Below are 26,123 nucleotides of genomic sequence, written 5' to 3' on the forward strand. Positions count from 1 at the left end.
ACTGCATTTATTTGCAGACAAATGCAGTAAAAACAGTAATATTGCAAAATATTTAACTTATTTCTGTGATAAGAAAATCTAATTTTCAGCATCATTACTTCAGTCTTTAGTGTCACATGATCCTTCATATTATAATATGCTGATTTGGTGGTCAAGAGACATTTATTATTGCTATCTTGAAAACAGTTATGTTTTCTTAAAGGGGTCATGAATTTCCCTTGATCTTTTGACATATAAGAGGTCTTTGTACCATTAAAACATCCTGCAGGTTTCATAGTTTAAAATGTCCTCCTCAGTATATAACCAAAGCATTTATTTAAGCTCCAAAAATGTCTTTGTTTTGATATTGCGGGATCTGTAATGTCTCATGGGCAAATACATTTGCATATGCATGGATCCAGAACATCAATGAATAGTTATACATCATCACACCATAGGCCCCGCCCACTGGCAATCAGTTTATTTGCCTACACTGGATGTGAGCGTTGTGTTGCATCAAAAGCAAATAAAACCCATTATAATAACTGATGCTGTCTACACTGGATACAGTATACAGATGTATGTTCAGATTATGACATGCCCCACACACTTGAGTCTGTCGACAAAAGGACAAATGTAAAGTGAAAGATTGTTCGCTTTGATGCGTCCAGTTTAAACAGCTTGTTTGTGTGTCTGTACTGACTTCACAAGGATCCCAGCATTGGAAACAAGTGGATGGTTTAATGGCCTGCCGGATCACATCAGAGGATATGTTTATTCGGAGCATTTTGTTTTGTAAATGAGACACAGTGTAATGGAGAGTTTGCAAAGAAACTTTTGTTGACAGATGAAACAGCAACTGTATTCAGTCTGACAGCAGCTGCATCACAAACCTTAAGTAAATGATTTTCTAATGCTTTGTCTGTAAACTGTGAGTTTTATATGGTTAATATAGTGAGTAGCGAGTGGGTGTTGATACTCTATCCTATGCAATGATGTTAGCCAATCATAACATTGGCAGTTTACTGACAAGCTTTAATAGAGCCGCCCCTTAGAGTTCACCCAAAAATTGAAAATTCTGTCATTAATTACTCACCCTCATTTCACACCCGTAAGACCTTCGTTCATCTTCGAAACACAAATTAAAGGTGATAGAGAGGATTTTTTTCATCGACTGATAATCCAAAGACTGTTACTGAGTTTTTGAAATGAACGCATGCGTAAGAACAGCCCCCCTCCTTCACAGGTCATTTCAAAGGAACGCCTCCCAAAACTCGTGCACGAGTATTGGAACACGAGTGTTTACAACCGGCATTCGCTGTGTCGTGTTAGTGGATTCATTATGTCGGACTCACCGCAGGTAACTCATTATCTGCAGTTGTCACTCCTGTCTCCTGACAAAAACATTGCATGCAGCGTCTGTGGAGTGTGGAAAGTTACTAGAGCGCGCAGCCGCGCTCGTCTCTCACAAGGAACGTCACGGCAGTGATTGACAAGCCAGATCATCGCGTAAACGATTGGCTGATGTTTTTAAGGCCCTTCCTCGTGCACAGATGATGTATATTAATATTATTCCTTTCAGTGCACCTAATAAATAGTCTTTTATCAGTTAGTAAAGACAGTTTCAAGTAATATTGCAAAAATGTATAAAACAAAACATCCTCTGTAGCACCTTTAAGATAAGTTTGATACACGCGTCGAGCCACTGATTCGAAACAAAAGATTTGTAAAGCTTCGAAGCTTCATGAAGCAGTGTTTTGAAATCACCCATCACTGGATATTGTTGAATAAAGTCGATATTTTGTTTTTTTGCCGCACAAAAAGTATTCTCATCGCTTCATAACATTAAGGTTGAACCACTGTAGTCACATGAACTGTTTTAAATATGTCTTTAGTAGCTTTCTGGCCATCTTAAAGTGTTAATTGTCTTGCTGTCAATGCAGACCTCACTGAGCCATCGGATTTTATCAAAAATATCTTAATTTGTGTTCTGAAGATGAACAAAGGTCTTACCCTTTAAAAACGGATCATTTCAGACAGAGGGTCAGATTGATTTTATTTTTTTCATTTTTTTTGTGCAAAAAAACGTTATTTACATTATAAGTGAATCTCATGGAACATTAATAAAAAAAAAAAATCCACTTCATAACCCCTTTCATTTTCTTTTTTTTTTTTTGTGGAAACCCTGATACAGTTTAATGAGGATTTTTTTATGTATATACTGTACATTTCAAAAGAGCAGCAACAGAAATAGAATAGGCATCTTGTTTTAACATTTTACATGTTTTTACTATCACTTTTGGTTAATTTAATGCATCCTTGCTTAATAAAAGATTTTTATTATTTTATTATAATATTTTTTATTTTTGTGATATTTGTGGTATACATGCCACTAAATGGCACATATGGACCAAACCTGCTGAAAATCTTAAGTCTGTCTACGTGAGACTAACAAACCTGATACAGTCAGAAAAGTGAGGTGCAATCAGCACATTATTGTAACCGTATGTTATATGGGTCCCGAGTGTGTTGATTTACACAAGATAAAAGGGATTAATGTCAACACTCCTTCACTTTAAGTAGCAGATGAGGGACGGCCTTCTGTGTTTGTCTTTTTTTTCGGTTCTGTCTCTTGTGTATAAACTGTGCGAACTGCAGTGTTACAGAGAGCACAGCATCAGATGCTGACAAGTCTTATTAACAGCCCGAGCGTGTGTGTCTGCATGCGTGTTTGAACAGGTGCGTTTTGGCCGTAGGGGGTGTTTTTTTTATGCTTTTGCTGCACACGTTCGATCTCTCCTCAGGCTTGATCAGTATTAGATAAAGCTTTATATTCAGTGATCAAACACACTTTATCAGGCTATGTAAAGTGAGGTAATGAGTGCATATTGTCATGGTGTAAATGTGTAATATGGTCATAGCCAAGGATTTTCCACTGATTTTCCACAGTAAAGGTGCATGTACAGTAACTGGGATTTTATTTCTTTATATGTAACACATGTTTGTAATGTTAAGCCTAAGAGCTTATTTTGTTTCACCTTTCTCATTTTATTTTAAAGATGTCACTCGTGCTTTACACTGAACACTTTAGCTGTTTATACATGGAGTGTTTGTAGTTCCCTCTAGTGGAGAACGATAATAGTTACCATTTATTAAATCCTAAATAAATGGATAAAGCTAGATTTTGAGTGAAAAAGACTTTGACTTGCAAAAGTCATGCCTCAGTGCTGGATATTTGCTATTCAGTGGCTTAGATGATCTGAATGGTTTTTATGTGTTTGCTAAGGCTGATGCTTGCTTGTCCAAATCTCTTTAATATTGAGGTCCCTAGATTTCTCCCTTCTTTAATGCAAGTCAGTGAGAATTATTTTTCAAATTTCTTTGTTTTATCATCTATCAGAAGAAAATTAGAATCAAAAGTCAAATCATTACTTTTTTTTTGAGAGTTGGTAAAATTTTATATAAGATCAATATAAGATTAATTATGATTATTGTCTTGGTTATGCGCATGTTGTCTACATTTGGTATCATAAACAAACAATGAACAATACTTTTATTTACAGTATGTTATTTGCTTCATGTACATTTTCACATTTTCAGATTACCAGTCTATTATGAATGAACTTTAATCAACAATATTATGTTTATAAATTAACATTAATCTAGAATAAATGCTGTAAAAATGCTCAGTGTTTGTTCATGATACCTAATGCATTAACTGATGATAACGAATTAAACATTATTGTAAAGTGTTTCCTTAAATAGCACTTGTATTCAGTATTCTTCAGATCAGAATGATGATTCCAAGTTTTTAAAATTTTATGAAGAGATATCATTTATACAAGAGTTTACATTGTGTAAACCTCTCATCGTACAGCAGAGGGAGCCACCCATGCTAAAAGGGCATCATGCTCACTGAAGTTTGTCCTTAGGGCACTTGGAAAGCATTCTCAGACATCTTTAAAACTATATTATTTGCAGCAATAAAATATATATGCCCAGATGTAGCCAACGTTTTCTGGCAATAGTTTGCTCAGGTATTTAGTAATTAAGCTCTGTTTTGTATCTTTTTGTTATATCTAGAAAAGTTGAAAGTCTTTCCTTAATCACATTAAGCTACATGTTGCATCCTGATTTGGCCTGTTCTGAATTAGACTGCAGTATTTGCCGTCCATTGTTAGTACGGACTTTGTGAAGGATCACCGGGGGATTCTACATTTTGATAATTTGATGACATGAATGAGAGCGACTGTCGAGCGTGTCTGAGCAGGATAAAGACCCTCTGGGCTGCTCTCTTCATGAGGTTGTCTCTGTTGTATGTGTTTACCCAGAACGCAGGACTTGAATGAGGTCTGAAAGATGCTTGTCAAGAGGAGGCTCTTCTTATCTGCACTGCTGGGCCATGACACGTCCCTGACAGAGTCCTGAGAGATATTTTCCGTTGCAGACATCAACCCTAACCAATTAACTCCTTCCTGTCCAAATTCTCAATGGGTGACTTCTTTGCCACAGCTGAGAAACAACTGTCTCTCACACTTGTTTCTGCCCAGACATGCTCCTCTAAGTCTCCTGAAGGCCGGAATAGACTGTTGATGGTCTGACCTCATTCTGCAAACCTTCTGTAGCGCATGTATTGGAGGTCTGTTCTCATTTATGGTATCTGTGATGCTTGGTTTTACATGAACTTTTGGCCTAGAGTTATAATTCTACTGCTTTATTTCCCATGGTGGAGCTGTAAGGATTTGGTTTCAGCAAGTCCATAGATAATGCTGAAAAGTTAAGGGAATTGCCCAGCAGTTGTTTTCTGACAGATTTAGTGGAGTGTAGTATAGAATTGGAAGTTTTACAGTGTACAAGATGGGAGGGTGAGGGGCTGATTGTGTTAGAAGGAACAGGAAAGTTTTTCTTATCCTGTACCACCTCGCTAGGCTCTGTTTTTTTCTGTCATCTTTCAAGATTTACAAGAAAGCAGTCAATGCTGTGCAGTTTTGGTATATAAAATAACATAAAACATAGCCCAGGGAAGTATAGGTGGCATTGAAAATTTATGTTGAAAGAGTTTAACTGCTGATAAAACGCATTCACTGGATCTATTCCAGATCTGTGCAGCATTTTATGATATTGTAAGTGTAAAGACCAGACACAAAGTATGAGAAATATTAGTTATAAATATATATTTTTTTAAATAATTGATTATTTGTTCAAGTTTGTCATTTACATTAATAATGTTGGTAAATATATTAGTATAGTTGAATAACAAGAGTTCAGTACATGAAAAAGACATACACTGAGTTTCAAACACCATTGTTTCCTCCTTCTTATGTAAATCTCATTTGTTTAAAAGACCTCCAAAGAACAGGCGAATCTCAACATAACACCGACTGTTACGTAACAGTCGGGATCATTAATATGTATGCCCCCAATATTTGCATATGCCAGCTCATGTTCAAGCCATTAGACAAGGGCAGCCAGTGCTAACGTCTGGATGTGCACAGCTGAATCATCAGACTAGGTAAGCAAGCAAGAACAATAGCGAAAAATTGCAGATGGAGCAATAATAACTGACATGATCCATGATATCATGATATTTTTAGTGATATTTGTGAATTGTCTTTCTAAATGTTTTGTTAGCATGTTGCTAATGTACTGTTAAATGTGGTTAAAGTTACCATCGTTTCTTACTGTATTCACGGAGACAAGAGCCGTCGCTATTTTCATTATTAAACACTTGCAGTCTGTATAATTCATAAACACAACTTCATTCTTTATAAATCTCTATAACAGTGTAGCATTAGCCGTTAGCCACGGAGCACTATCAAACTCATTCAGAATCAAATGTAAACATCCAAATAAATACAATACTCCATGATCCGATGTATGCATGCAGCATGCATGACGAACATCTTGTAAAGATCCATTTTGCGGGTTATATTAGCTGTGTGAACTGTGTTTATGCTGTTCAAGGCAAGCGCGAGCTTCGGGGGAGGGGGAGCATGAGAATTAAAGGGGCCGCAGCCTATATATCGGTGCATAGTTAATGATGCCCCAAAATAAGCAGTTAAAAAAATGAATTAAAAAAAATCTGTGGGGTATTTTGAGCTGAAACTTCACAGACACATTCAGGGGACACCTTAGACTTATATTACATCTTTTAAAAAGAAGTTCTAGGGCACCTTTAAACAACCATGTAGAAAGACACATCATGGCCATATTCCAGGATGACAAAGCCAAGATTCAGGCTCAAACTGTGAAAGAATGGTTGGGAGGGAGCATAAAGAATCATTTCCATACCCTAAATTCATTGAAAGTCTTTGGGATGTACTGGAGGAGACTTTACAGAGTGCTCACCTCTTGCATTGTCAATACAAGATTTTGACCAAAAATTGATGAACCTCCTGATGGAATAAATGTTGTAATGTTATCAAGAGGTGCATACATTTTTTGGTTATATATGAAATATATATAACATTATATATGTCTCAACAAATATATACACAAAAATTAACCTTAAGTGCCTTTATGAACAATACAACTGCAGAATCAATGCAACTACTGAACACAGCTAGATGACACATACCATGACTCACTAGAAGACTAGCGGTGGAGCTCTTGGAGCCATTGGAGATAGATTGAAATCAGGACCACCCTCCGCTCAGGAGTTACCCCTTAACAAAACTCATTACTTTTTTGAAGCAGTGCTATGCCCCTCTGGGTAAGCTCTGTCCAGTGCACCCTCCCTGAGGAAGCAGTGTTTAGCATGTAAATGCCCTCCTGCGGCTCGCCTGCTGACTTCTCTACCCAGCAGAGAACCAGAGAGGTCCAGACAAAAGCCTGCTGGTGTCATGAAGGCATGCCATGCATTCCTTGTCATTGTCACTGTGTCTTTGAAGTTTAGGATGGGGTATCCTTCTGTATTCCCCAGTTGCCTATTTTTTTCTTTTCTTTTCTTTTGTCCTAAAAGATTTATGTACATTTATGTACAAAGCAAGAAAGGTGCTGGACATGGATCTTTTGTGTAGAATATGTGCATTTGTGTCTTTGTTTGTAATTGATTCAGGCTGAGGGTGTTTTTATTGTGCAAACTGCCTTTACCATCATTGGGTCTTGTAGATTAGTTTTTCGAGGGTGACCTCGGTTTATGGAGACATAGTGCAGGGGTTACAACCCCTTGTAGCTGTAAAAACACATCATATGGATTTTCCATATGCTCCTTAGAGAGCTCATACTGTAGGTCACCATGGACCTTTCTATGCATGTAAATGATGGGTGACCATATATATCCATTTGCACTTCCTTTGTGTGTTTACTTTGGTGTAGTTCACCCCAAAATTTCCTGAAACCCATTTGACTTGACACCACCATGGTCAGCATTCATTTTCATTTCACAGTTTCATTTCACAGATTGAAAATTCTGCTAAATTGTAAAATAATTGATGAAAATTCATTAACATTTCTTAAGTTTAAACAAATAGGTAAAGTCTTACAGGTTTGGAATGGCATTATAAAGAAAAATCTTTTGTTGGTGAACTATTCCTTTAACCCAAGCTTTTCATAATATAATCATATTCAAATGCAGCTAAAGACGAAATTGTTTAAATTTGGTCTGTCGAGTCCCACTTTCTTTCTTTCTTTCTTTCTTTCTTTCTTTCTTTCTTTCTTTCTTTCTTTTTTTCTTTCTTTCTTTCTTTCTTTCTTTCTTTCTTTCTTTCTTTCTTTCTTTCTTTCTTTCTTTCTTTCTTTCACAAAGGACTTATGTTGAAATGTCTACAGCTTTTGTCAGCCTTAGTGCATATCAGATTCACTAATTGTGTTGTATGGTATAATGTTATATTGGATGTATAGATGGGGGACCTGAAAGGTAAGGACAGATTGGAGGAAGCTAAAATGCATAGAAATTTCACTGGACGCCGCGAGGGGCTATTGAGTATCCTCTGGTTTTTTGGCAGGGGTCTGATTACATGCTCAGTTTTCTTACTGACTGCAGCACTTTTATGAAGCTTTAGACTAGAGATGCCCATGTCATTTGAACAACACAAAAGGAGAAATATTTATTGGTTTGATCATTTTGTGTGGAATAGTTTTGCAAGCTTGTGTATCTGAACGTATGTAGGGTTTAATAGACCTATAAAGTGGCATATGATGAAATGTTAGACTGGCAGGTGATGTGACCCTTTTTAAACTCCCCCGTAAGTGGTCCAATATGGTGTCCGTTTAGGACTGACCTAGCAATTAGAGGTTAAAGTGGGTCACATGTGCTCAGTTTGGCTTCTAAGCCATATGGATGAAGTCTAAGAGTGAAATTACGGGAGAAAGAGTGACTTTACTCTAAATTGCAGCATGTGATCACTAGGTTTCCCCCTTTGGCTGGTGTTAAGAGGACATATTAATCTAATCTGTAATTTGTCTTTCAGTTTAAAGGTGCCCTAGAATTAAAAATTGAATTTATCTTGGCATAGTTAAATAACAAGAGTTCAGTACATGGAAATGACATACAGTGAATTTCAAACTCCATTGTTTCCTCCTTCTTATATAAATCTCATTTGTTTAAAAGACCTCCGAAAAACAGGCGAATCTCAACATAACACCGACTGTTATGTAACAGTCGGGGTGTACGCCCCCAATATTTGCATATGCCAGCCCATGTTCCCAACATTATGAAAGGCATTAGACAAGGGCAGCCAGTAGTAACGTCTGGAGCAGCACAGCCGAATCATCATACTAGGTAAGCAAGCAAGAACAATAGCGAAAAATGGCAGATGGAGCAATAATAACTGACATGGTCCATGATAACATGATATTTTTAGTGATGTTTGTAAATTGTCTTTCTAAATGTTTCGTTAGCATGTTGCTAATGTACTGTTAAATGTGGTTAAAGTTACCATCGGTTATTACTGTATTCACGGAGACAAGAGCCGTCGTTATTTTCATTTTTAAACACTTGCAGTCTGTATAATTCATAAACACAACTTTATTCTTTATAAATCCAACAGTGTAGCATTAGCCGTTAGCCACGGAGCACAGCCTCAAATTCATTCAGAATCAAATGTAAACATAAATCGGCTCATATTTAATGATGCCCCAAAATAGGCAGTTAAAAAAATTTATTAAAAAAAATCTTTGGGGTATTTTGAGCTGAAACTTCACAGACACATTCAGGGGACACCTTAGACTTACATTACATCTTGTAAAAAAACGTTCGATGGCAGCTTTAATCTGATCTAAGCCTGTCTTTTCATTTATTAAGTAGGTGGTCCATCTATAACACATCTGTTTTGTGCCTCTGTGTACTGCTCAACATTGGAAAGCTCAGGAGCCACAATGCAGGATTCTTTTAGCCCATAACCACACTTCTTTTAAATCACAGTAATGGCAAATAACATTATGCTATGATTTTTTTTTTTTTTTTTTTTTTTCGCTGGACAACATTCTGTTGTTTCTTATCAGTAACACACACTAAAATTAAATAATTTTGAGAGAGTTTACTTTGTAAGTTCTCTACCTAAAAGTATGTAAACATTATATTCAGGATTGAGGGAGACTGTGTGACCATATACCTTATAAAGTCTGTAATGTCTGCTTCAGTGCTGTTTGAGTAGTCTCAGTGGGAAAAACCCAAAGAATATATTTAATCAAGTTTGTTGTTCTGTCTGCTCCTGTTTACTGATGCAGTAAACCTGTGTCACATCTGTTTCTGTGTTATTATGGATCAAGGACACCTTATTTGCACATCTCATAACTTCTGCTTTTGGCATGTCAGCTTGAGTTAAAGGTTCAGACTCTCTCTGCATTTAAAAAGAAATCCTGTGGACAGCGGAAACAGGATGAGATGCTGTTATTATCCTTGTGCTTAATTACAAGCACTCAACAAATTCCCTGTCACCTGTAAATACAGAAAGCTTTGCTCAAATTCACAATATCCTTTCATTTATCTGACAGTGTTTTCCAACTCACCTCAATGCGGTCCCAACCATATACAGTATGTTGTATTTTTCTACCTTATATCCTGGTGTATACCTTTGAACACAAAAGGTGACTGTTGAAGAAGCCTAACTATATATATATATATATATATATATATATATATATGTATATGTGTGTGTAATGTATACACACACACACACACACACACACACACACACACACACACACACACACACACACACACACTATATTGCCAAAAGTATTGGGACACCCCTCCAAATCATTAAATTCAGGTGTTCCAATCACTTCCATGGCCACAGGTGTATAAAATCAAGCACCTAGGCATTCAGACTGCTTCTACAAACATTTGTGAAAGAATGGGTCGCTCTCAGAAGCTCAGTGAATTCAAGCGTGGTGATAGGTTGCCACCTGTGCAGTAAGTCCATTCGTGAAATTTCCTTACTACTAAATATTCCACGGTCGACTGTTAGTGGTATCATAACAAAGTGGAAGCAATTGGGAACAACAGCAACTCAGCCACCAAGTGGTAGGCCACGTAAAATCACAGAGTGGGGTCAGTGCATGTTGAGGCACACAGTGCGCAGATGTCGCCAACTTTATGCAGAGTCAATAGTTACAGACCTCCAAACTTCATGTGGCCTTCAGATTACCTCAAGAACAGTGGGTAGAGAGCTTCATGGAATGGGTTTCCATGGCTAAGCAGCTGCACTTGTGCAATGCAAAGCGTCGGATGCAGTGGTGTAAAGCACGCTGCCACTGGACTCTAGAGCAATGGAGACGTGTTCTCTAGAGTGATGAATCACACTTCTCTGTCTGGCAATCCGATGGATAAGTCTGGGTTTGGTGGTTGCCAGTAAAACGGTACTTGCCTGACTGCATTGTGCCAAGTGGAGGGGGATTATGATGTTGGGTTGTTTTTCAGGAATTGAGCTTGGCCCCTTAGTTCCAGTGAAAGGAACTCTTAATGCTTCAGCATACCAAGACATTGTGGATAATTTCATGCTCCCAACTTTGTGGGAAAAGTTTGGGGATGGCCACTTCCTGTTCTAACATGACTGCGCACCAGTGCACAAAGCAAGGTCCATAAAGACATGGATGAGTGAGTTTGGTGTGGAGGAACTTGACTGGCCTGCACAGAGTCCTGACCTCAACCCCATAGGACACCTTTGGGATGAATTAGTGTGGAGACTGTGAGGCAGGCCTTCTCGCCAACATCACTGCCTGACCTCACAAATGCACTTCTAGAAGAATGGTCAAAAAATCCCATAAACACACTCCTAAACGTTGTGGAAAGCCTTCCCAGAAGAGTTGAGGCTGTTATAGCTGCAAAGGGTGGGCCAACTCCATATTAAACCCTACGGATTAAGAATGGGATGTCATTAAAGTTCATGTGCACGTAAAGGCAGGCATCCCAAAACTTTTGGCAATATAGTGTATATCTGTAAATGCCTAGTTCTGTCATGAAACTCTAGATGGCACAGGCTGATGCAGGCTTAACGCAAACTGATGATATTCTCAGTGTTGACTACTTGGCACAATCTCATTGGTTCAATGAGCTTGCTGCTCACAACATTTAAATGGCTGGTTAGATATCACTATAGCATTTTTCAGCATGCTTCCTCTGAAACCCTACACCTTCCCTAGCTCCACCTGTATAGATCTGCTATGGGTAGTTTATATATGCTATTTGTGCAGCATCAGTATGTCTTACATACACACAGCAGCGTATCAAGGTATGTATTGGCACTGGCAGTAGCAAGACCCTGAGATTTTAAGTGTATATACTTAAAATCTTGGGGTCTTGCTACTGCCAATACATACCCTGATACACTGTTGTGCATATGTAAGAATTTTATTTTAATATACTTTATAATAGTTTTGAAACTTAATATTTTTGTGTAAAACTTCATACATTTTTTCAGGATTTGTTGAATAGAAAGTTTATCTTTATAACATAAAAATAAATATCTTTACTGCCACTTTTGATCAATTTAATGCAATTCTTTGCTTAACAAATGTATTAATTTCTTTTTAAAAAATCTGACTGAAACTTTTAAATGACAATGTACAGTGTATAGTTTTTTTTCTATTTCAAATAATGTTTTAATTTGGTAATTTAGTTGAAGATACTGATGAGACCGTGTAGATTCGATGGACACCATCCGAAAAATAAGCGATTAATGAAAACCACAATCTTTTTATTCAAACACACCCAAGGCCATTACATGTCAAGGACACAATTCTCATCATTGAGAGGGAGGAAATGTAAGGAAAGCTCAGTTTCCTCATAGAAGTTTGCAGAGGAGTGTGACTGAAAACATACCGGTGTGGATGTTGTTTTTGGCCATCCTTTCTGGCCGCACATCCCACATATCCTGAGCACCTCAAACTCCTCAGACTAACATGTGACACCTATTTTGATGCTATTGATGTATGACTAATACCAGTTTTACTCAAAACAAAGCTTAGATACCAAACTTTCCAAATCATTTGGTCCCTTGGCATTCAAGATAAAGGGTATCCCAGTTCAGTCATAAAGGAATGAGGGACTCCCCAAAGAAAAAACATCACAAGCGCCTTTTTATTTCTGTAACGGCAACGAGTAAAAGCTGCCATATCTTTTACAATTCATGTTAAATCACATCCTGGTGAGTGCAGCTTTCATCCACCAAACAATCTTTTTGGCCGATGGCAGAAAACACGTTGGCCCTGAATGTGTGCCGAGAAAGGTCATGACTGTGAGGGAGTCTCCGTGGAGAATTGTAAACTAAGATTCCCACCCATGTAGGACCTGAATCATGAGGTTTAGCATTAACCCTTATGTAAAAGCAAACAGCAGGATTATTGAATTGTTAGCTGCTTTGGTGATATATGTGACGTTTTGGCTCGAGGTAATAAGAAGCATGTGTCGATGTCATGTTCTCATAGCTGCTCGTGTTTCAGTGTCCTTGTGGGTAAAGCTGTGTTTGCAGTTCATTAACCTTTATTTCCTGTGTAAAGAGACGAAAAAAAATGAAGATAGTCATACTTCCTTTAACCTGCAGTGAACGCTGGAGTCTAACTGACTTTACTGTTTGCATTTCTTGCATGTAGGAATTGGCAGTAAATAGAAAAGATTTCTGTGATAAAATATTTTTAGTGACTTACTATGGATTTTTTTTTTTTGTGTGTGGAAGATTTCCTATTTGTTAACAAATGGGCTCGGCTCTAAAACCTAGTTCAGTCATGACAACTCTCGGAGTGGATTATTTCAACTAGCAATTATTAGCATAGAGCATGGAATTTACATAAGCTTGAAAATCTGCTACACTGCTGCTGCTGAGCAAATACAAGAATTTGTTTATCTTATAGTCAAAATAACAAAGAAAAAGGACAGGCTGCTGCAAGAAAATGGTAGAATCCCCATAGCAGATTTCTACAGGTGGTGCTGGGGAGGAGGAGGAGGGACAGAAGTTTTCATAATCGCGCATTGCAGGCTAGGGTACAAGATATATGATTACGTGGATTAGGAAGTACTTCTGATTGGCTGATGCCATGGCATTGGAAGAACCAATCGGCGCTCGGTTCATTGCTTACATATGTAGCATTTAAAGACAGTAGCTGCGTGGTTTATTCCTTTTGTAATCCGATCGAGAGGACAAAAGGAATAGCGTAATGGTGTATGATGCACGGAACGAGCTGTTCTTAAATGAGTGTCCTGTCATTCTTAATTCTCTTTCCACTCATCGTCTGTGAAGTGGACCAGGATAATGTCCCACCAGTCCTTGTTTTATACTGACTCATCCACAGACTATTGGTTTTAGGCTGCATGGAGAAAAGATGCTTTTACTGCTTGATAAATACAAGCAGCACGACTCAACGGTTCATGTGCTCGTCGTCGCCTAATTGTCGTCGCCGAAATGGATAAATATTAAGTGTGCATTTTAAAACAAAGGAAAGGAGGATGGTTAGTATGCAACAACAGTGGGAAACTCTGTATATTCGTGCAGTGTGCGCTTGTCAAAAGATTAAATCCGGCCAGAAGCTTGTGACATATAAACGTGGATCAACCCGATAATTTATTTAGCGTTCATATAAACACTACGTTCAGATTCATCAATCGGACCAAATTCATTCAGATTTAAGGAAAAAGTGTCCATGTATTGTTGGCACAATTCCCAATGTGACCTTTTCCCAAAAGGTAGACAGCATTAAATCTTCTTTTGGCCTAGTTCTAATGTAGCATTGCATGTATCCTCCTTATAGAAGTCAATCCCATAATGCATAACAACATTGTCAATAAAAAAAATTAAAAATAAAATATGTTGCATACTTCCTTCCTATGCATAGTATGTGGAAACAGTATGTGAAAAGAATATTATGTCCAAATTCACAGTATAAAACAGTAGTCGAAAAGTTCCCAGATGTCCTACTACTGCTGGTGAGATTCTGAAGCATACATCCAATGTACACTTTACTATCCCATGAGGCAGTGGGGGAGTAGATGGGAATGGCAATGAAGCGACCCAAACGACGCTGTAAAAGCCAACATAGTGGAATCATACCATATAGAATGCACTTGAAATTCATTCTTCATCGAGTGTACTTACTCAGACAGTGTGTGATTTCCGTCACACCTACAGTAGAGTCTGTTTAAATTGTTCTAAACAAGGTTACATTTCAGTTCGAATGCTATCTCAGAAGGTTAATGTCTACATAGGCAGTAGACAACAAGGCTGCTCACTAGGTTTTGCCACAGAACCACTGAGAATTCTTCTAGCAGTGAATTCTTCTAATGCTATGCTGAGTCCATGCTAGATTCACTGTGTTCTTGGCTGTGGTTTGAGGACTGTCCACCCTACTGCTGCTCAGCATTTGTTAATGTCATTCCCACATTCACTGTGGGCAGCCCCAGTGATTTGGCTGTGCCTCCTGATGAATTGTTCTGAGGGGCTGATTTCTCCATTGTGCCTCAAGGGGTTTGGCAGACGTTGTAAGTTTTTTGAAATATCTGCATGCCTCATTGTGTCCTTTCACTGTTTAAGTGAACTCTAGAGTTTTCTGTGAACCAAATCCCTTGGTTCAGCTTTTTTATCCAGGTTTATCAAAACCCTAAAGAGTGATTTTGCATCCTAGACTCATCTTGCTGTAAATTCAGTGCTCCGTCAGCTCTGAGGATAATAAGAAAAACACAACACAACATAATACTTCATTGCATCTTTTGGCTTTACTGTTATTTTGAGGAGTGTGCACTGTCATAAAGTTATACAACTTTATTCATTATTCATTTTCTCAACTTTTAAGCAAAGTACTTCACACTTCTAAAATTAGTTTTGTATTGTATGAAAAAAATAAAATAAATAAATTCATTCTTTTTCAGTGGATTGAAATCAGATGTTTTAAATTATAGTCAGATCTAGACATGACCAGTGTTGAGTTTTATTTAAATTTATTTATTTATTTTTTAAATCTTTTTATTGTTATTAATAGTAATTTGTCTTTTATTTTTTGTCAATATTTCATTATATCATATTGTAGTCCATTTGTTTCTGACTGAAGTGGCATATCATTTTGCTAAAAAATACTAGTAATTGCTAAAGTAACGTTGAATTAAACATAAAATCATGAAAGACTGGAATAGTGAAATGTACTTTTTTCATTTTTAACTTTAAAATCTTTTATTTTTTTACAGTATACAGAGGGGGGCACAATGTCCACTGATGCATGTGTGCATATTTGTAAATTTCTTCAGGAGTAATATTTGTAGTTTGACAGTGCTTATAGAGTGTCAGTTAGCATGCGGAGGGTCTCTGTCACCAGCTCCCGTAGGCTTGTCTGAACAAGTGCACAAGCTCTGGATAACTCTGTAACTGTGCCCTGCATGAAGCACAGAACATGAGGTGGCCCCTGTCAAAACTAATTGTAAGTTTAAAACAGAGAATGTGATTTATATTGGGGGTTGGTTTCAGAATTTATGTTGGAGGTGAGCAAGTTTTTTAGACAGCTTGTTCCAAGCTGGAGTGTGGAATTAGCTACTGTTTGAACTTCACTGACACAGTTATGAAATGATTTATGACATCTCTGACTCCTAAACAGAGAATACTGTTAATTTTGTTTTAACTAGGTAGCATAGTTTGGTTTTTATAGCATCTGTTAACTATGTATAATAATTACAGAGGTCAGTAAGATTTTTAACATGTTTCTGAAAGAAGTCTCTTAGGCTCATCAAGGTGGCATTTATTAGACAGTAAAAAGTAGTAATACTGTGAAATATTATTACAATTTAAATGAAGTTTTCTATAGTTTTGATATATTTTAAAATTCAGTGTCTGTTAATCCCCAACCATAAAACTGTTGGGGATTAACAGTTTTAGGACCCTTGACCAGATATGTCGAATGAAAGACCAGGAGTCAGAGATGCAATCAATTGAAGAAATTTTACTGAAGAATAGTTTGCAGTTTCATCAGCAGAAGCCAGCTTCAGGTCTCACAAGGAGTTCGTAGGCCGCTCTGCGTACATTCACATTTCCACACTAATTATATATTACTAAGGTAAAAATGATTCTGATTGGCTAAGAGAAGATAGACAAGATTAGAAATCTTCCACATATGGACAGATAGTAAGAAGCGTATCTCCATGCATCAGGACGCTGATGAGGGGACCCTGGATTTAGGGACTGGATGTCCCTTTGGGGTCATGAGGTGGCGTCTCTCAGTCTCCAGCCGAACTGCCAATTATCAGGACCTGCACAGAATATTAGATTTGATTTTAAATTCTTCAGTGTCACATGACTCTTAAAAAATAATTCTTGTATGCTGATTTGCTACTTAAGATTTCTTATTGTTAGCAATGTTGAATATAGTTGTGCTGCTTAATATTTTTATGGAAACCATGATACTTTTTTTTCAGGTTCACAAGAACAGCATTTATTTGAAACTTTTTTTGTAAAACTTACTTAACTGTCTTTTTTGATCAATTTAATGCATACTTTGTTAACTACTTACCACAAACTTTTCAATAGTAGTGTTATAAAGTGTCTCTGATGCAGCATTTCATAAAATTCCTAAATATCTCTTTTTTTCATGCCTTGCAAGCACTGGTATTTTCTTTCACAAAATACAAAAAAGTATTAATTTTTAATTATAATTAAAATCAGAGGTGTAGAAAATGACTAAACCCCCTATTTTAAGCATAAATGTCTGTATTTAAGAGGTGTTTTGGGTGTTTAAGCCGCTTGTTTCTGTGTAACAGTGGGTCTCTGGAATTTCTGTGCCCCTAAAAAGGCTATAAAAGTAAGTTGAAACAACTCTAAATTCCATCCGCGAGGGCATTTAGAAGCACCGGCGTATACAAAAGGACGCCTTACAGGCATTTTTGGTAAGAATATCTATCATCAGAGACACTCTTTCACAAGGACAAAGGGGAGATGGAGCTACGGGGGAGGAAAAGGTCCCAAGCTCGTCCAATGACGAAGCAGCCCCCTGCTCTTTTTTAAATATGTTACTCCTCCTCTAAACTTTTCCTGCCTGGCTTGTGGGCTGGTTGTGGTGAGTTTACGGTGAGCCAGGGACGAGTCTCTGTGTGTGTGGTGTGGATTACCGTTGAGGGCATGTCAGGATCCTGCTTGAATTGCTGAATGACTGGAAGTGAACGTGATGTCTGAGCTCAGGTTTTGGCTGTGCCTCTTTATTGTGGTGTGCTTGAGGATTTGCCACACACATGGCTGGTTCTGGTACGATGACTCAAATGCAAAGGGCACCAAGACACCGGCCTACCTGTCTACCCTAAGGCCCATATCACCACCGAGGACAGAGCCGCCCAGAACAGCAGGTACAAGTGCTTCTGTAACTGTGGTGGAAAAAGAGGTCAGTTACAATGGAGGTCATTTTGAGGGGGAATCAGAGTTCATATCCAGGTCCGGGTTGGGGGTTGAGTCTGAATCTGTAAATGGGTCTGAATTTGCTTCTGGATCCGGATCTGGATCTTCTCAATTTGAAAGACAGGATGCCTATGTTACGTCAACCAACGTTTCTGGTATTGCTGGTGAAAATGCTAGTTTGCATGTGGGAAACCTCAAATTGGAGACCAAAGCGGACCAGATGGATGGACTTCAGAGCGGCAGTGACCCAGCATACAGTCAATTTAATGAAAGCATTAATGTTAAAAATGTTAGCACTTATAATAATAATAATAATACTGAGCATGATGAGTATGATAACACGACGCTGTATTCCTCTGAATACTCTGTCTCCGATAATCTACTAACCATTGAAAGTGAGTATTTTGTAGCTCGCATGCCGGTCGTCGAATCCTCACGCTGCTTGCCAGTCGATCCTGATTTGCCATTTTGCACCAGAACGAGAGAGGAGAGTTTCATGGTGCCCAATTTTCTAAATCAAAGCAGCGTGGAGGAAGTTCAGGTGGTTTTAACCCAATGGGCATGGCTTTTGCGGTCAAACTGCCATCATAGTTTGGAATGGTTTTTCTGCCTGCTGTTGACACCGCGGTGTGGCCCGCCTGGACTGCCGCCCCCGCTGCCCTGTCGCAGTTTCTGCGAGGTCCTGCGTGACAGTTGCTGGACACTCCTGGATGAGGGCCGCCTCCCCGTGGAGTGCCACTCTCTGCCTGAAGAAAAGCATGATGGGTATCGGTGCTTGTCAGTTAGTAACCAGAAAGGTAACGGACGGTTAGAATGCCATCCCTCTCAAAAAAGAGAGATGCATTTTCAACCAGTGCCACCTGTCTGTCTGTTTGTCATCCACCAGTATTGGTGAGGGTTTTTGTTTGTCTGTAAGTGTTGTGTGGTCCTCAACAGTTGTAAGCACTCAGAGTCTCTGGGGAGATGTGTTTTAATGCATTCACTTTGCACGCTTGTCAAAACTGCATGGAAGTGTGAAGGATGACTGCATGGCGCTACTAAATCAAGTCTTTGCATGTTTATGTGTTTGTATTTCAATAGACATGCAACTCTCAGTTCCCACGGCCTTGGATTGTTGTGGTTTTCAGAATTTTCCGAATTTGATTTCTTCTTTTAGTTACCCAGCTCCAAAATATATTATTGGCTAAAAATATGAATCCTTCAGTCAGAGTTTTTACAGCTGATACTGACAACCGATTTCTTGTCATCATGATTGGCTGATTCCGATCCCATTCATTCAAGCTTTATATAAGTGATATGTACTGTAAGCTCTCTGTTGACTGTCACTGTTAACTCCTTACACATTTTGAAGGCATTTTTAATGATTTCATGTGATTTCAAGTGGCATACTTAAAATTAATACTTTAAAGGAAAAACAAGTTATCATCAAGTAAGTCTATCATTTCTTAGTTAACTTTTCAAATTTTAAAGAACATAGATTTTGATAATGTTTTGAGGTTATGTTACAACACTGCTAAGAAAACCCCAGAAAAAGTGATTCAATTGATTGATTTATTCTGTTATTATTCATGCTTGACATGACTATTAGAAAGCATATGTGACTGGTCATAAAATCAAAATTGGGCTTGTTCACAGTCATGTCAAATGATTTGACATAAGAAATAATTTCATTGTGTAAACACTAGGGGTGTGACGAGATCTCGTGGCTAAACTGTGACGAGATTTAAAAGTAGTCTCGTTGTGGCGAAAAGTAGTCTCGTGATGTTGCCATGACAGAGTGTTAGGATGATTAGGAAAGAATATGCCACCGCTACGTTTACATTATGCCTCCACTGTCGTTTTGCTTTGTATTTAAATAAAAAATTTTTTTTTTAATTCAGTCGGATAACGGTCGCCGCCGCTCCATATTTACAGAGTACGCGCGACCGTTGAAAGTGAAAGTAAACACGAAGTAAACACGAGCTTTTTCTAGTCATGTATTTCGCCATCTTGTCTCGTCTCGTGAACTCAATCTCGAGTCTCGTCTCGTCTCGTCTCGTGAGATACAGGTCTCGTCACACCCCTAGTAAACACCATAACGCATAAAAATATTTATAATTACATAGAACAAGTAATAAGATCCTGGTTGATGAGTGATGATCTTTCAGCGCTATTTCAGCTGTGTGCTTCTATAGACCTTATGTGCCAGAGAAACAAGAACACAGCCATCCTTAGAATTTTGTGTTTGAACTTATATGGCATTGTTATCGAAGAGTAATTAGCTGGTGAAGTGGATTTACTTATTGTAGAGTTAATGAAAGTTAGCATGAACATTGTAATGTTTGAAGCGGATGTCATAGACTGGGAAGTTTTTAAAACGAGTGGTTCATTCATAAATTCGTAAGATCTTACCTTCATGCTGTAGAAATACAAACCGGAAGACAGAACACAATGAGCATAGCGTTAAAAAGCGGTGGGGCTACATAAGGTCTATTCTGTACTACACGTTAAATTCAAGACCTGTCAATATCAGAGATCGATCCAATCCATGAGAAATGTCCCTACTCACCATACCCGAGATCCAGTTTCCGTTGGTTAAACTTTCAAATGAAGTTGGAAAACACTGTGTCATGATCACAACGCTATCGAAGTCCTATAGCTTTAGCCAAGCAGCATGTCATGTCACTCCGTGAGGGTTTTCTCAAGATTTATGCATCATGTTAAGTTTTGTGTGGGCTTGTCTGAATTGAGACAACTATGTTTTATTACTGTTTTGTGAAGTTACAAAGCAGAACATGGCGTGAAAGCCTCACGGGCGTCAGCGGCAACGTTTTACGGTTTTACGTCATCAAATTGCGATTGGCCAAATTTATTTGAAATTACACCATTTTCAACTAAAATCACCTTTTATGCATTTTGGCCATTCATTTACATGACAACGGCATTTTGGAGGCCTGAAAAAGCAAACTTTTGAAAACTACAAAAACGCGGATTTGTGAAAACGGTGACGTCATGGATATGCATATTACGTGTTCAGTTTGTAGGCACGCAGTGTTTCTGTACAAAGTGACATTGCCAACTACTGGCCTGGCAAGCATAATACAGTGTTTTTAGTTGGTTTCACTGATCTGTGTGAACAGGGATCATTTTGACAATGGTGTTGTCTGTATCTGAAAAATGCAATGGAAAAATTTTTCAGTTTTTAGTGCATCGTTGTCGTGTAAACGTACCCTACCGAACGAGTCATAAAATGTCATTATCGGCTGATACCGATCTGCAGACGATCGAACGGAGCATCTAACTAAAAATTTTGTCTGTGAGGGTTATCTGTTGAGTGAATTCAAATCAAGAATGGTTGAAAATGCCCTGTAAGTTCAATAGTCAGAAGATTTGGGAATCATGACCCTTAACCAACCCGTGAAGCACTGAATACATCCAGTATCAACAGCACACATTCTTCATAACCTAATCTGATGGTACATTTAATTTTCCAATGATATAAACAGGGATCTGCTAAAGATCATTTAGTATAATAGCTTAACTTTATTTTAGCAGTTGAAGGAATGATTGGTAGTGAGAGGTAGGATTTAAACCATGACTTCACCCTGTGTATCGCAGTTGTACAGATAATCATAGTTTCAAATGGTTTCCATGGTTAAACTTGGTGATCTTAAAAGAATAAATCCATAAGAGATTGTCAAACAATTTACCATAAAAATACCCCACATTCTTTCTTAACCTACGTTCAAGTGGGGTATCTTAGACCTGTTATTTGTCAAGTATAGGTAAATACAGAGGAACACCTCTGCACATTACTTTTCTCTAATGCATACTGTTCCTTATCTGAGTATGCAGTTAGTGGTCAAATTGTTAACCTATCCATACATCACCAATAAACTGGATTACATTCCTCCATGCATGCATGTTAAGGCAGTGGAAAGTCCCTTTACTTTGCTTTATTAATAAATAGCAATGCAAGTTAAACAGAGTCATTTCTGGTGCTATTAGTAGGTATGTTGAAAAGGCCATGAGCTGTTCCGGTTGTAAGTTGATTTGGTTTTATTGAATAAAGATGGTCAAAAAGGAGTCTGCTGTACTTTGCCTGAAACTATGTGTTTTTCTTATTGAAACATGAGCTCTTTTTATTGAATATATGGCTGGGAAGCATACACTTTGATCTTGAGTTGTTTTCGACAGTGAATTACGTTCATATGACTTTCCCCTCATTCCAGAGTTTGTCCTTAACAGTGAAGGACAGATAAATGTTCATCATCTCTGTGGCTGGAGGAGAGAAACATCTGTATTGTAATAAGCATGTCTTTGTGCTGAGACGCAGTAAATGCAGTTTCAGGTTACATTTTTGGCCGGAGTGACTTTAGCACAGAATTGCTAGTCCATATGTTCGGGCTGAATTTATGATTGCAATCCTCTGCCAAGTAAATCCTGAGAGCATACAGTGGGTATTTGAGTGGTTTTGTGATAAACATCTAGAAACACGGTTACAGAATAAACTGTCATGTGAAGCAAATGAACATATATAAATACACAATGAGAAAATAGAGTCATGATGAGTAGATTTCATTTGGCAGTTGAGACTCTTGCTTGAATTTCCAGTGCTGTTCATTTGCAGTATTTTTAGTGCACTATAAGCTGTGTTTGCTGAGGCCAAAAGGCCTTTATCTTAAAAGAGTGTCTAAAAAAGACTTTATCTTTCAGACAGCTTGTTATATTGACAACTTTGAGTGGACATCGTGTTTTAGGAGCCCATCCAAGTCATTCTGAAGGGACACAGCAGAAGAAAGTCTCTTTGAATTATTTTGAGAGTTTAGGGGCACAAAGCTGTCAGATTTTATTAAGGCAAGTACAACTTTGGTGGCCAAAACAATAGTTTGATACTGTAAGTTTTATATTACCTTTTACAGTTTTGTGTCATAAAACTTTTACATTTTGCTAAATAGGCTCACTAAGGATAAAAATACTGCAATATTGTGAAATATTATTACTATTGAAAATGTTTTTTTTTTTTTTTTATATATTTAAAAATATAATTTATTCCTAATGCAAAGCTCAAGCTGAATTTTCAGCAGCCATATGGTAACATTAAATGTTGATATGAAAAGTTTCTTATTATTATCAATGTTGGAAATGGTTGCAATTGCTATATATATATATATATATATATATATATATATATATATATATATATATATATATATATATATATATGCTATTTAATGACAGGCTTTGTTGTGACAACTTACCCCATATATTGTGACTATTGGGGCATGTTGTCACAAAAGTTCAACATGTTTTCAATGAACTTCAGTGAATTCCCCCCCCCCCTGGGCATTAATGGTAGAAATATTTTGAATGTATGTGCATGTATAGGAATTCACTCTCAAAAAAAAACCTACCTTGAGAAATTTTCACTGGAGTTAGAAAATGTGTGCTGTAATCAGTTTATTGTTCTCCCTTATATGTTATGCCCTGTTTACACCTGGTATTAAGATGTGTATTGGTCAGCCAGATCACTGGTGGACAACACTAAATACAGGTGTAAACAGGGTCTAAAACGTTTTGAGCTTGTCCACTCTTGACCACTTTCAGAAGTAGTTGAAAACGCATTAGGCCGGATTGCTTTCGTAGTGTAGATGCTCATGTGGTCAAATGCATTCAGACAGCCACAAAAGAACACCCTCTCTCCGCCTAATGAAGGGATAGTGCGCCCAAAAATGAAAATTACCCCATGATTTACTCACCCTCAAGACATCCTAGGTGTCCTAGTGACATTCTATTAAAGTTATATTAAATAATGTCCAGGGTAATCCATGGTTTATAATGGGAGTGGATGGTGACCCAAAATTTGAAGTCCAAAAAATTGCACCCATAAATTATAAAAGAAGTCAGCACGGCTCCGGATTAAAGCACCATCTGTAAATGGGTACATGTCTCCCTCGTCTACTTGTGAACCGATCGACCAAAACGCATTGTAATACCAAGTGTAAACATGGACTTAGATTCTGCTGCAGAATTAGAGATGTGTTTGCGTGTATATGTTTGAATAATCTAATCATCAACCTCTATTAGAGTCATATAATAATGGAAACATCTAAATTAAATTAGATTGGGCAGTGTTTTCAGACATTCAAAGGCTAATTTATGGCAGATAAGATCAAACCACAATATTATTGTTTTTTATAATGCAAGCAGCATGTCAGAAAGCAAGGCTTTCTCAGCAGCTGTAAAGCTTCCCTGTGGTGCTGCAGACTGCTCATGTTGTGTTCATAGTTTTAGTTATGCTAATTATACGGTCCTCATGTTAGCTACATGTAAAGGATTTGACATTTGTTTCAACGCAAACTAAAAAGTGAATTCCAGGTGTTCTGCTTGTTTTGGAAAGTGAAATTGTCAGGGGCAATAGATTGTTAAGTGTGACAGCGTCTAGCCATTGTTAGCTTTTGTGAGTCTCTGGGCCCATGTGCAAAGTACAAGCTAATGTGTAACAGACTGTCTAGTCTTCCTTTAACTACAATTGATTGGTTTTCTTGTTAATTAGTCTGTTATGTTAAGGTATTTGCATTCCTCATCAGAATTCCCTTCTGATCACCGTTTCTGGGGAAACTACACTGAAACCTTAACTTAACCATTGAAGCATTTTAACAAAGCACTGATGATGTGAACACACCATCAGTTTTTAGATGATGTGTTTATCTGGCACAAAAAAACAGTCTAAATTGTGATGAAAGTATTAAATTGAAAAATAAATTTCAATTTAATACTTGTAAATTTATTCACTAAAATGAACAGATATGTATTTCTTTGATGTACACTACCATTCAAAAGTTTGGGGTTGGTAGAATGTTTTTAAAAGAAGTGCTCACCAAGACTGTATTTATTTGATCAAAAATACAGAAAGTTTTCTGTCGATAAAGGAACAGTTGCTCACCTATCTAGTAAAACCTAATATATTAAAGTGTCTTTGGACATCGAGGGTAACGCGGATATGACATCATTGACAGGTGACACAATAACACGGGCCATTACGCTAGCTGAATTATCTGGATTTAAACATTGTTGGAAACTTTTGGGATCATGTAAGTACACAAATCAACAAAAGATATAATATTGTTCTAGTGGTTTTTGTATATTTTAATTAAAAAATCTTATATATTGTGCCTTTAATGAATCATTTACTTTTAAAAAAATGGGAAAAAAGTCCCAAACTTGAACAGTATTGTATCACTAGAGCTACTACAATCTACTGAAAAGTAATTCTGTTAGTAGTGTCACTACTTTTAGTTAGTTCCTCCCTTTCACTGCTGCGCACACACTTTCATATTCTGTACGGTCCCGTCTCATATCCTCCCATGACTGTTCTGAAAGCTTTCTCAAATAGTGTCACAGATCATAATGGGGTTATGTAGTGTCTGGACTCCAGTGAAGCTTGTAGATAGAGCTATTAGATTTAGAAAAAAAATGGCTTCAGTGGGAAAATGGAAGTGATTGTGTGAGATTTCTCATTGGGTCAGAGGCCCTCCATGGACCTTTTCCACAACAATAGAGCCTCTGAGTGCCAATAGACAGTGTGCTCAATTCATTCTGTAATGGATCAACTGAGAGGGCAATTCCTGCAATTGCCAAGATGACTTGACTGTCAGGAAAAAAGTAAAAATGTGGAAGTGTTGTGTTGAGAATCTTAGCAGAGATGTCTTTTGTGCCTGTATTGTGCCTCCAAGGTTAAACGGGTTTGCTGGGGTAAATTGGTAGTGTTGATGTCACTTTGGATCATACTTCTTTCATCCATTGTATTGGCAAAGGATGCTGTGCAGGTTTCCAATTGCATGAAACTGTATTTCGGCCTTTAATGCTCTCTAGCGTCCAATAAAAGGTACAAGTCAACAAATCTTTAATACAAGCCTATTTGGTTTAATTAGGTCATGTAGCGTTTTGATTGCTGACGTAAAATGTAGACCCACTCTTTACACCCCTACAAGTGATCACATTCAAGCTTCAAAGTGCAAGATTGGTGAATGACGCTGATGATTTTGCATTTTCTGTCAGGATTAAGAGGGGATGCCTAGTAAAGCTTTAGGATAAACTGATTACAACTCGCATCTTATTTAAAGTTTTTGATTAGAAATTGAGACAGCCTTAGATTAAAATGCCAAACTTATGTAAACTACTCTAACATCAAGCTAAAACTCTCAGAAAGTTACAAGCTGCTTGTTTATGTGTGGTTTAGTATATGTGGGCTTGAAAGAGCGGGTTACATTTTTTTTAATTTTTTTATTTCAGTTCAGTTTCATGCACTTCCAGGTGCTGTTGAAGGTGATGAATATAGTTTAAATTATGAAACATCGTAAA

The 26,123-nt window shown here is 37.6% G+C and overlaps 1 protein-coding gene across 6 annotated transcripts in view; it reads left to right on the plus strand.

Moving 5' to 3' along the window:
• col18a1a (collagen type XVIII alpha 1 chain a) overlaps positions 1–26,123 on the plus strand; it is a 95,947-nt gene that overhangs the window by 35,020 nt on the left and 34,804 nt on the right. For 2 of the 6 annotated variants that reach the window (XM_048194439.1, XM_048194440.1), the window contains exon 1: positions 17,445–18,577. The exons of 1 other annotated variant lie outside the window; for it this stretch is intronic. In XM_048194439.1, coding sequence (XP_048050396.1) covers positions 17,557–18,577 — 1,021 coding nt within the window. In that variant the 5' untranslated portion in view covers positions 17,445–17,556. Of the gene's footprint in view, positions 1–17,444; positions 18,578–26,123 lie in introns of those variants that run through there. 3 more of the 6 variants (XM_048194442.1, XM_048194444.1, XM_048194441.1) reach the window with 2 other exon arrangements.

The sequence above is a fragment of the Megalobrama amblycephala genome, linkage group LG6, assembly GCF_018812025.1.
Source record: "Megalobrama amblycephala isolate DHTTF-2021 linkage group LG6, ASM1881202v1, whole genome shotgun sequence".
Classification (NCBI taxonomy): domain Eukaryota; kingdom Metazoa; phylum Chordata; class Actinopteri; order Cypriniformes; family Xenocyprididae; genus Megalobrama; species Megalobrama amblycephala.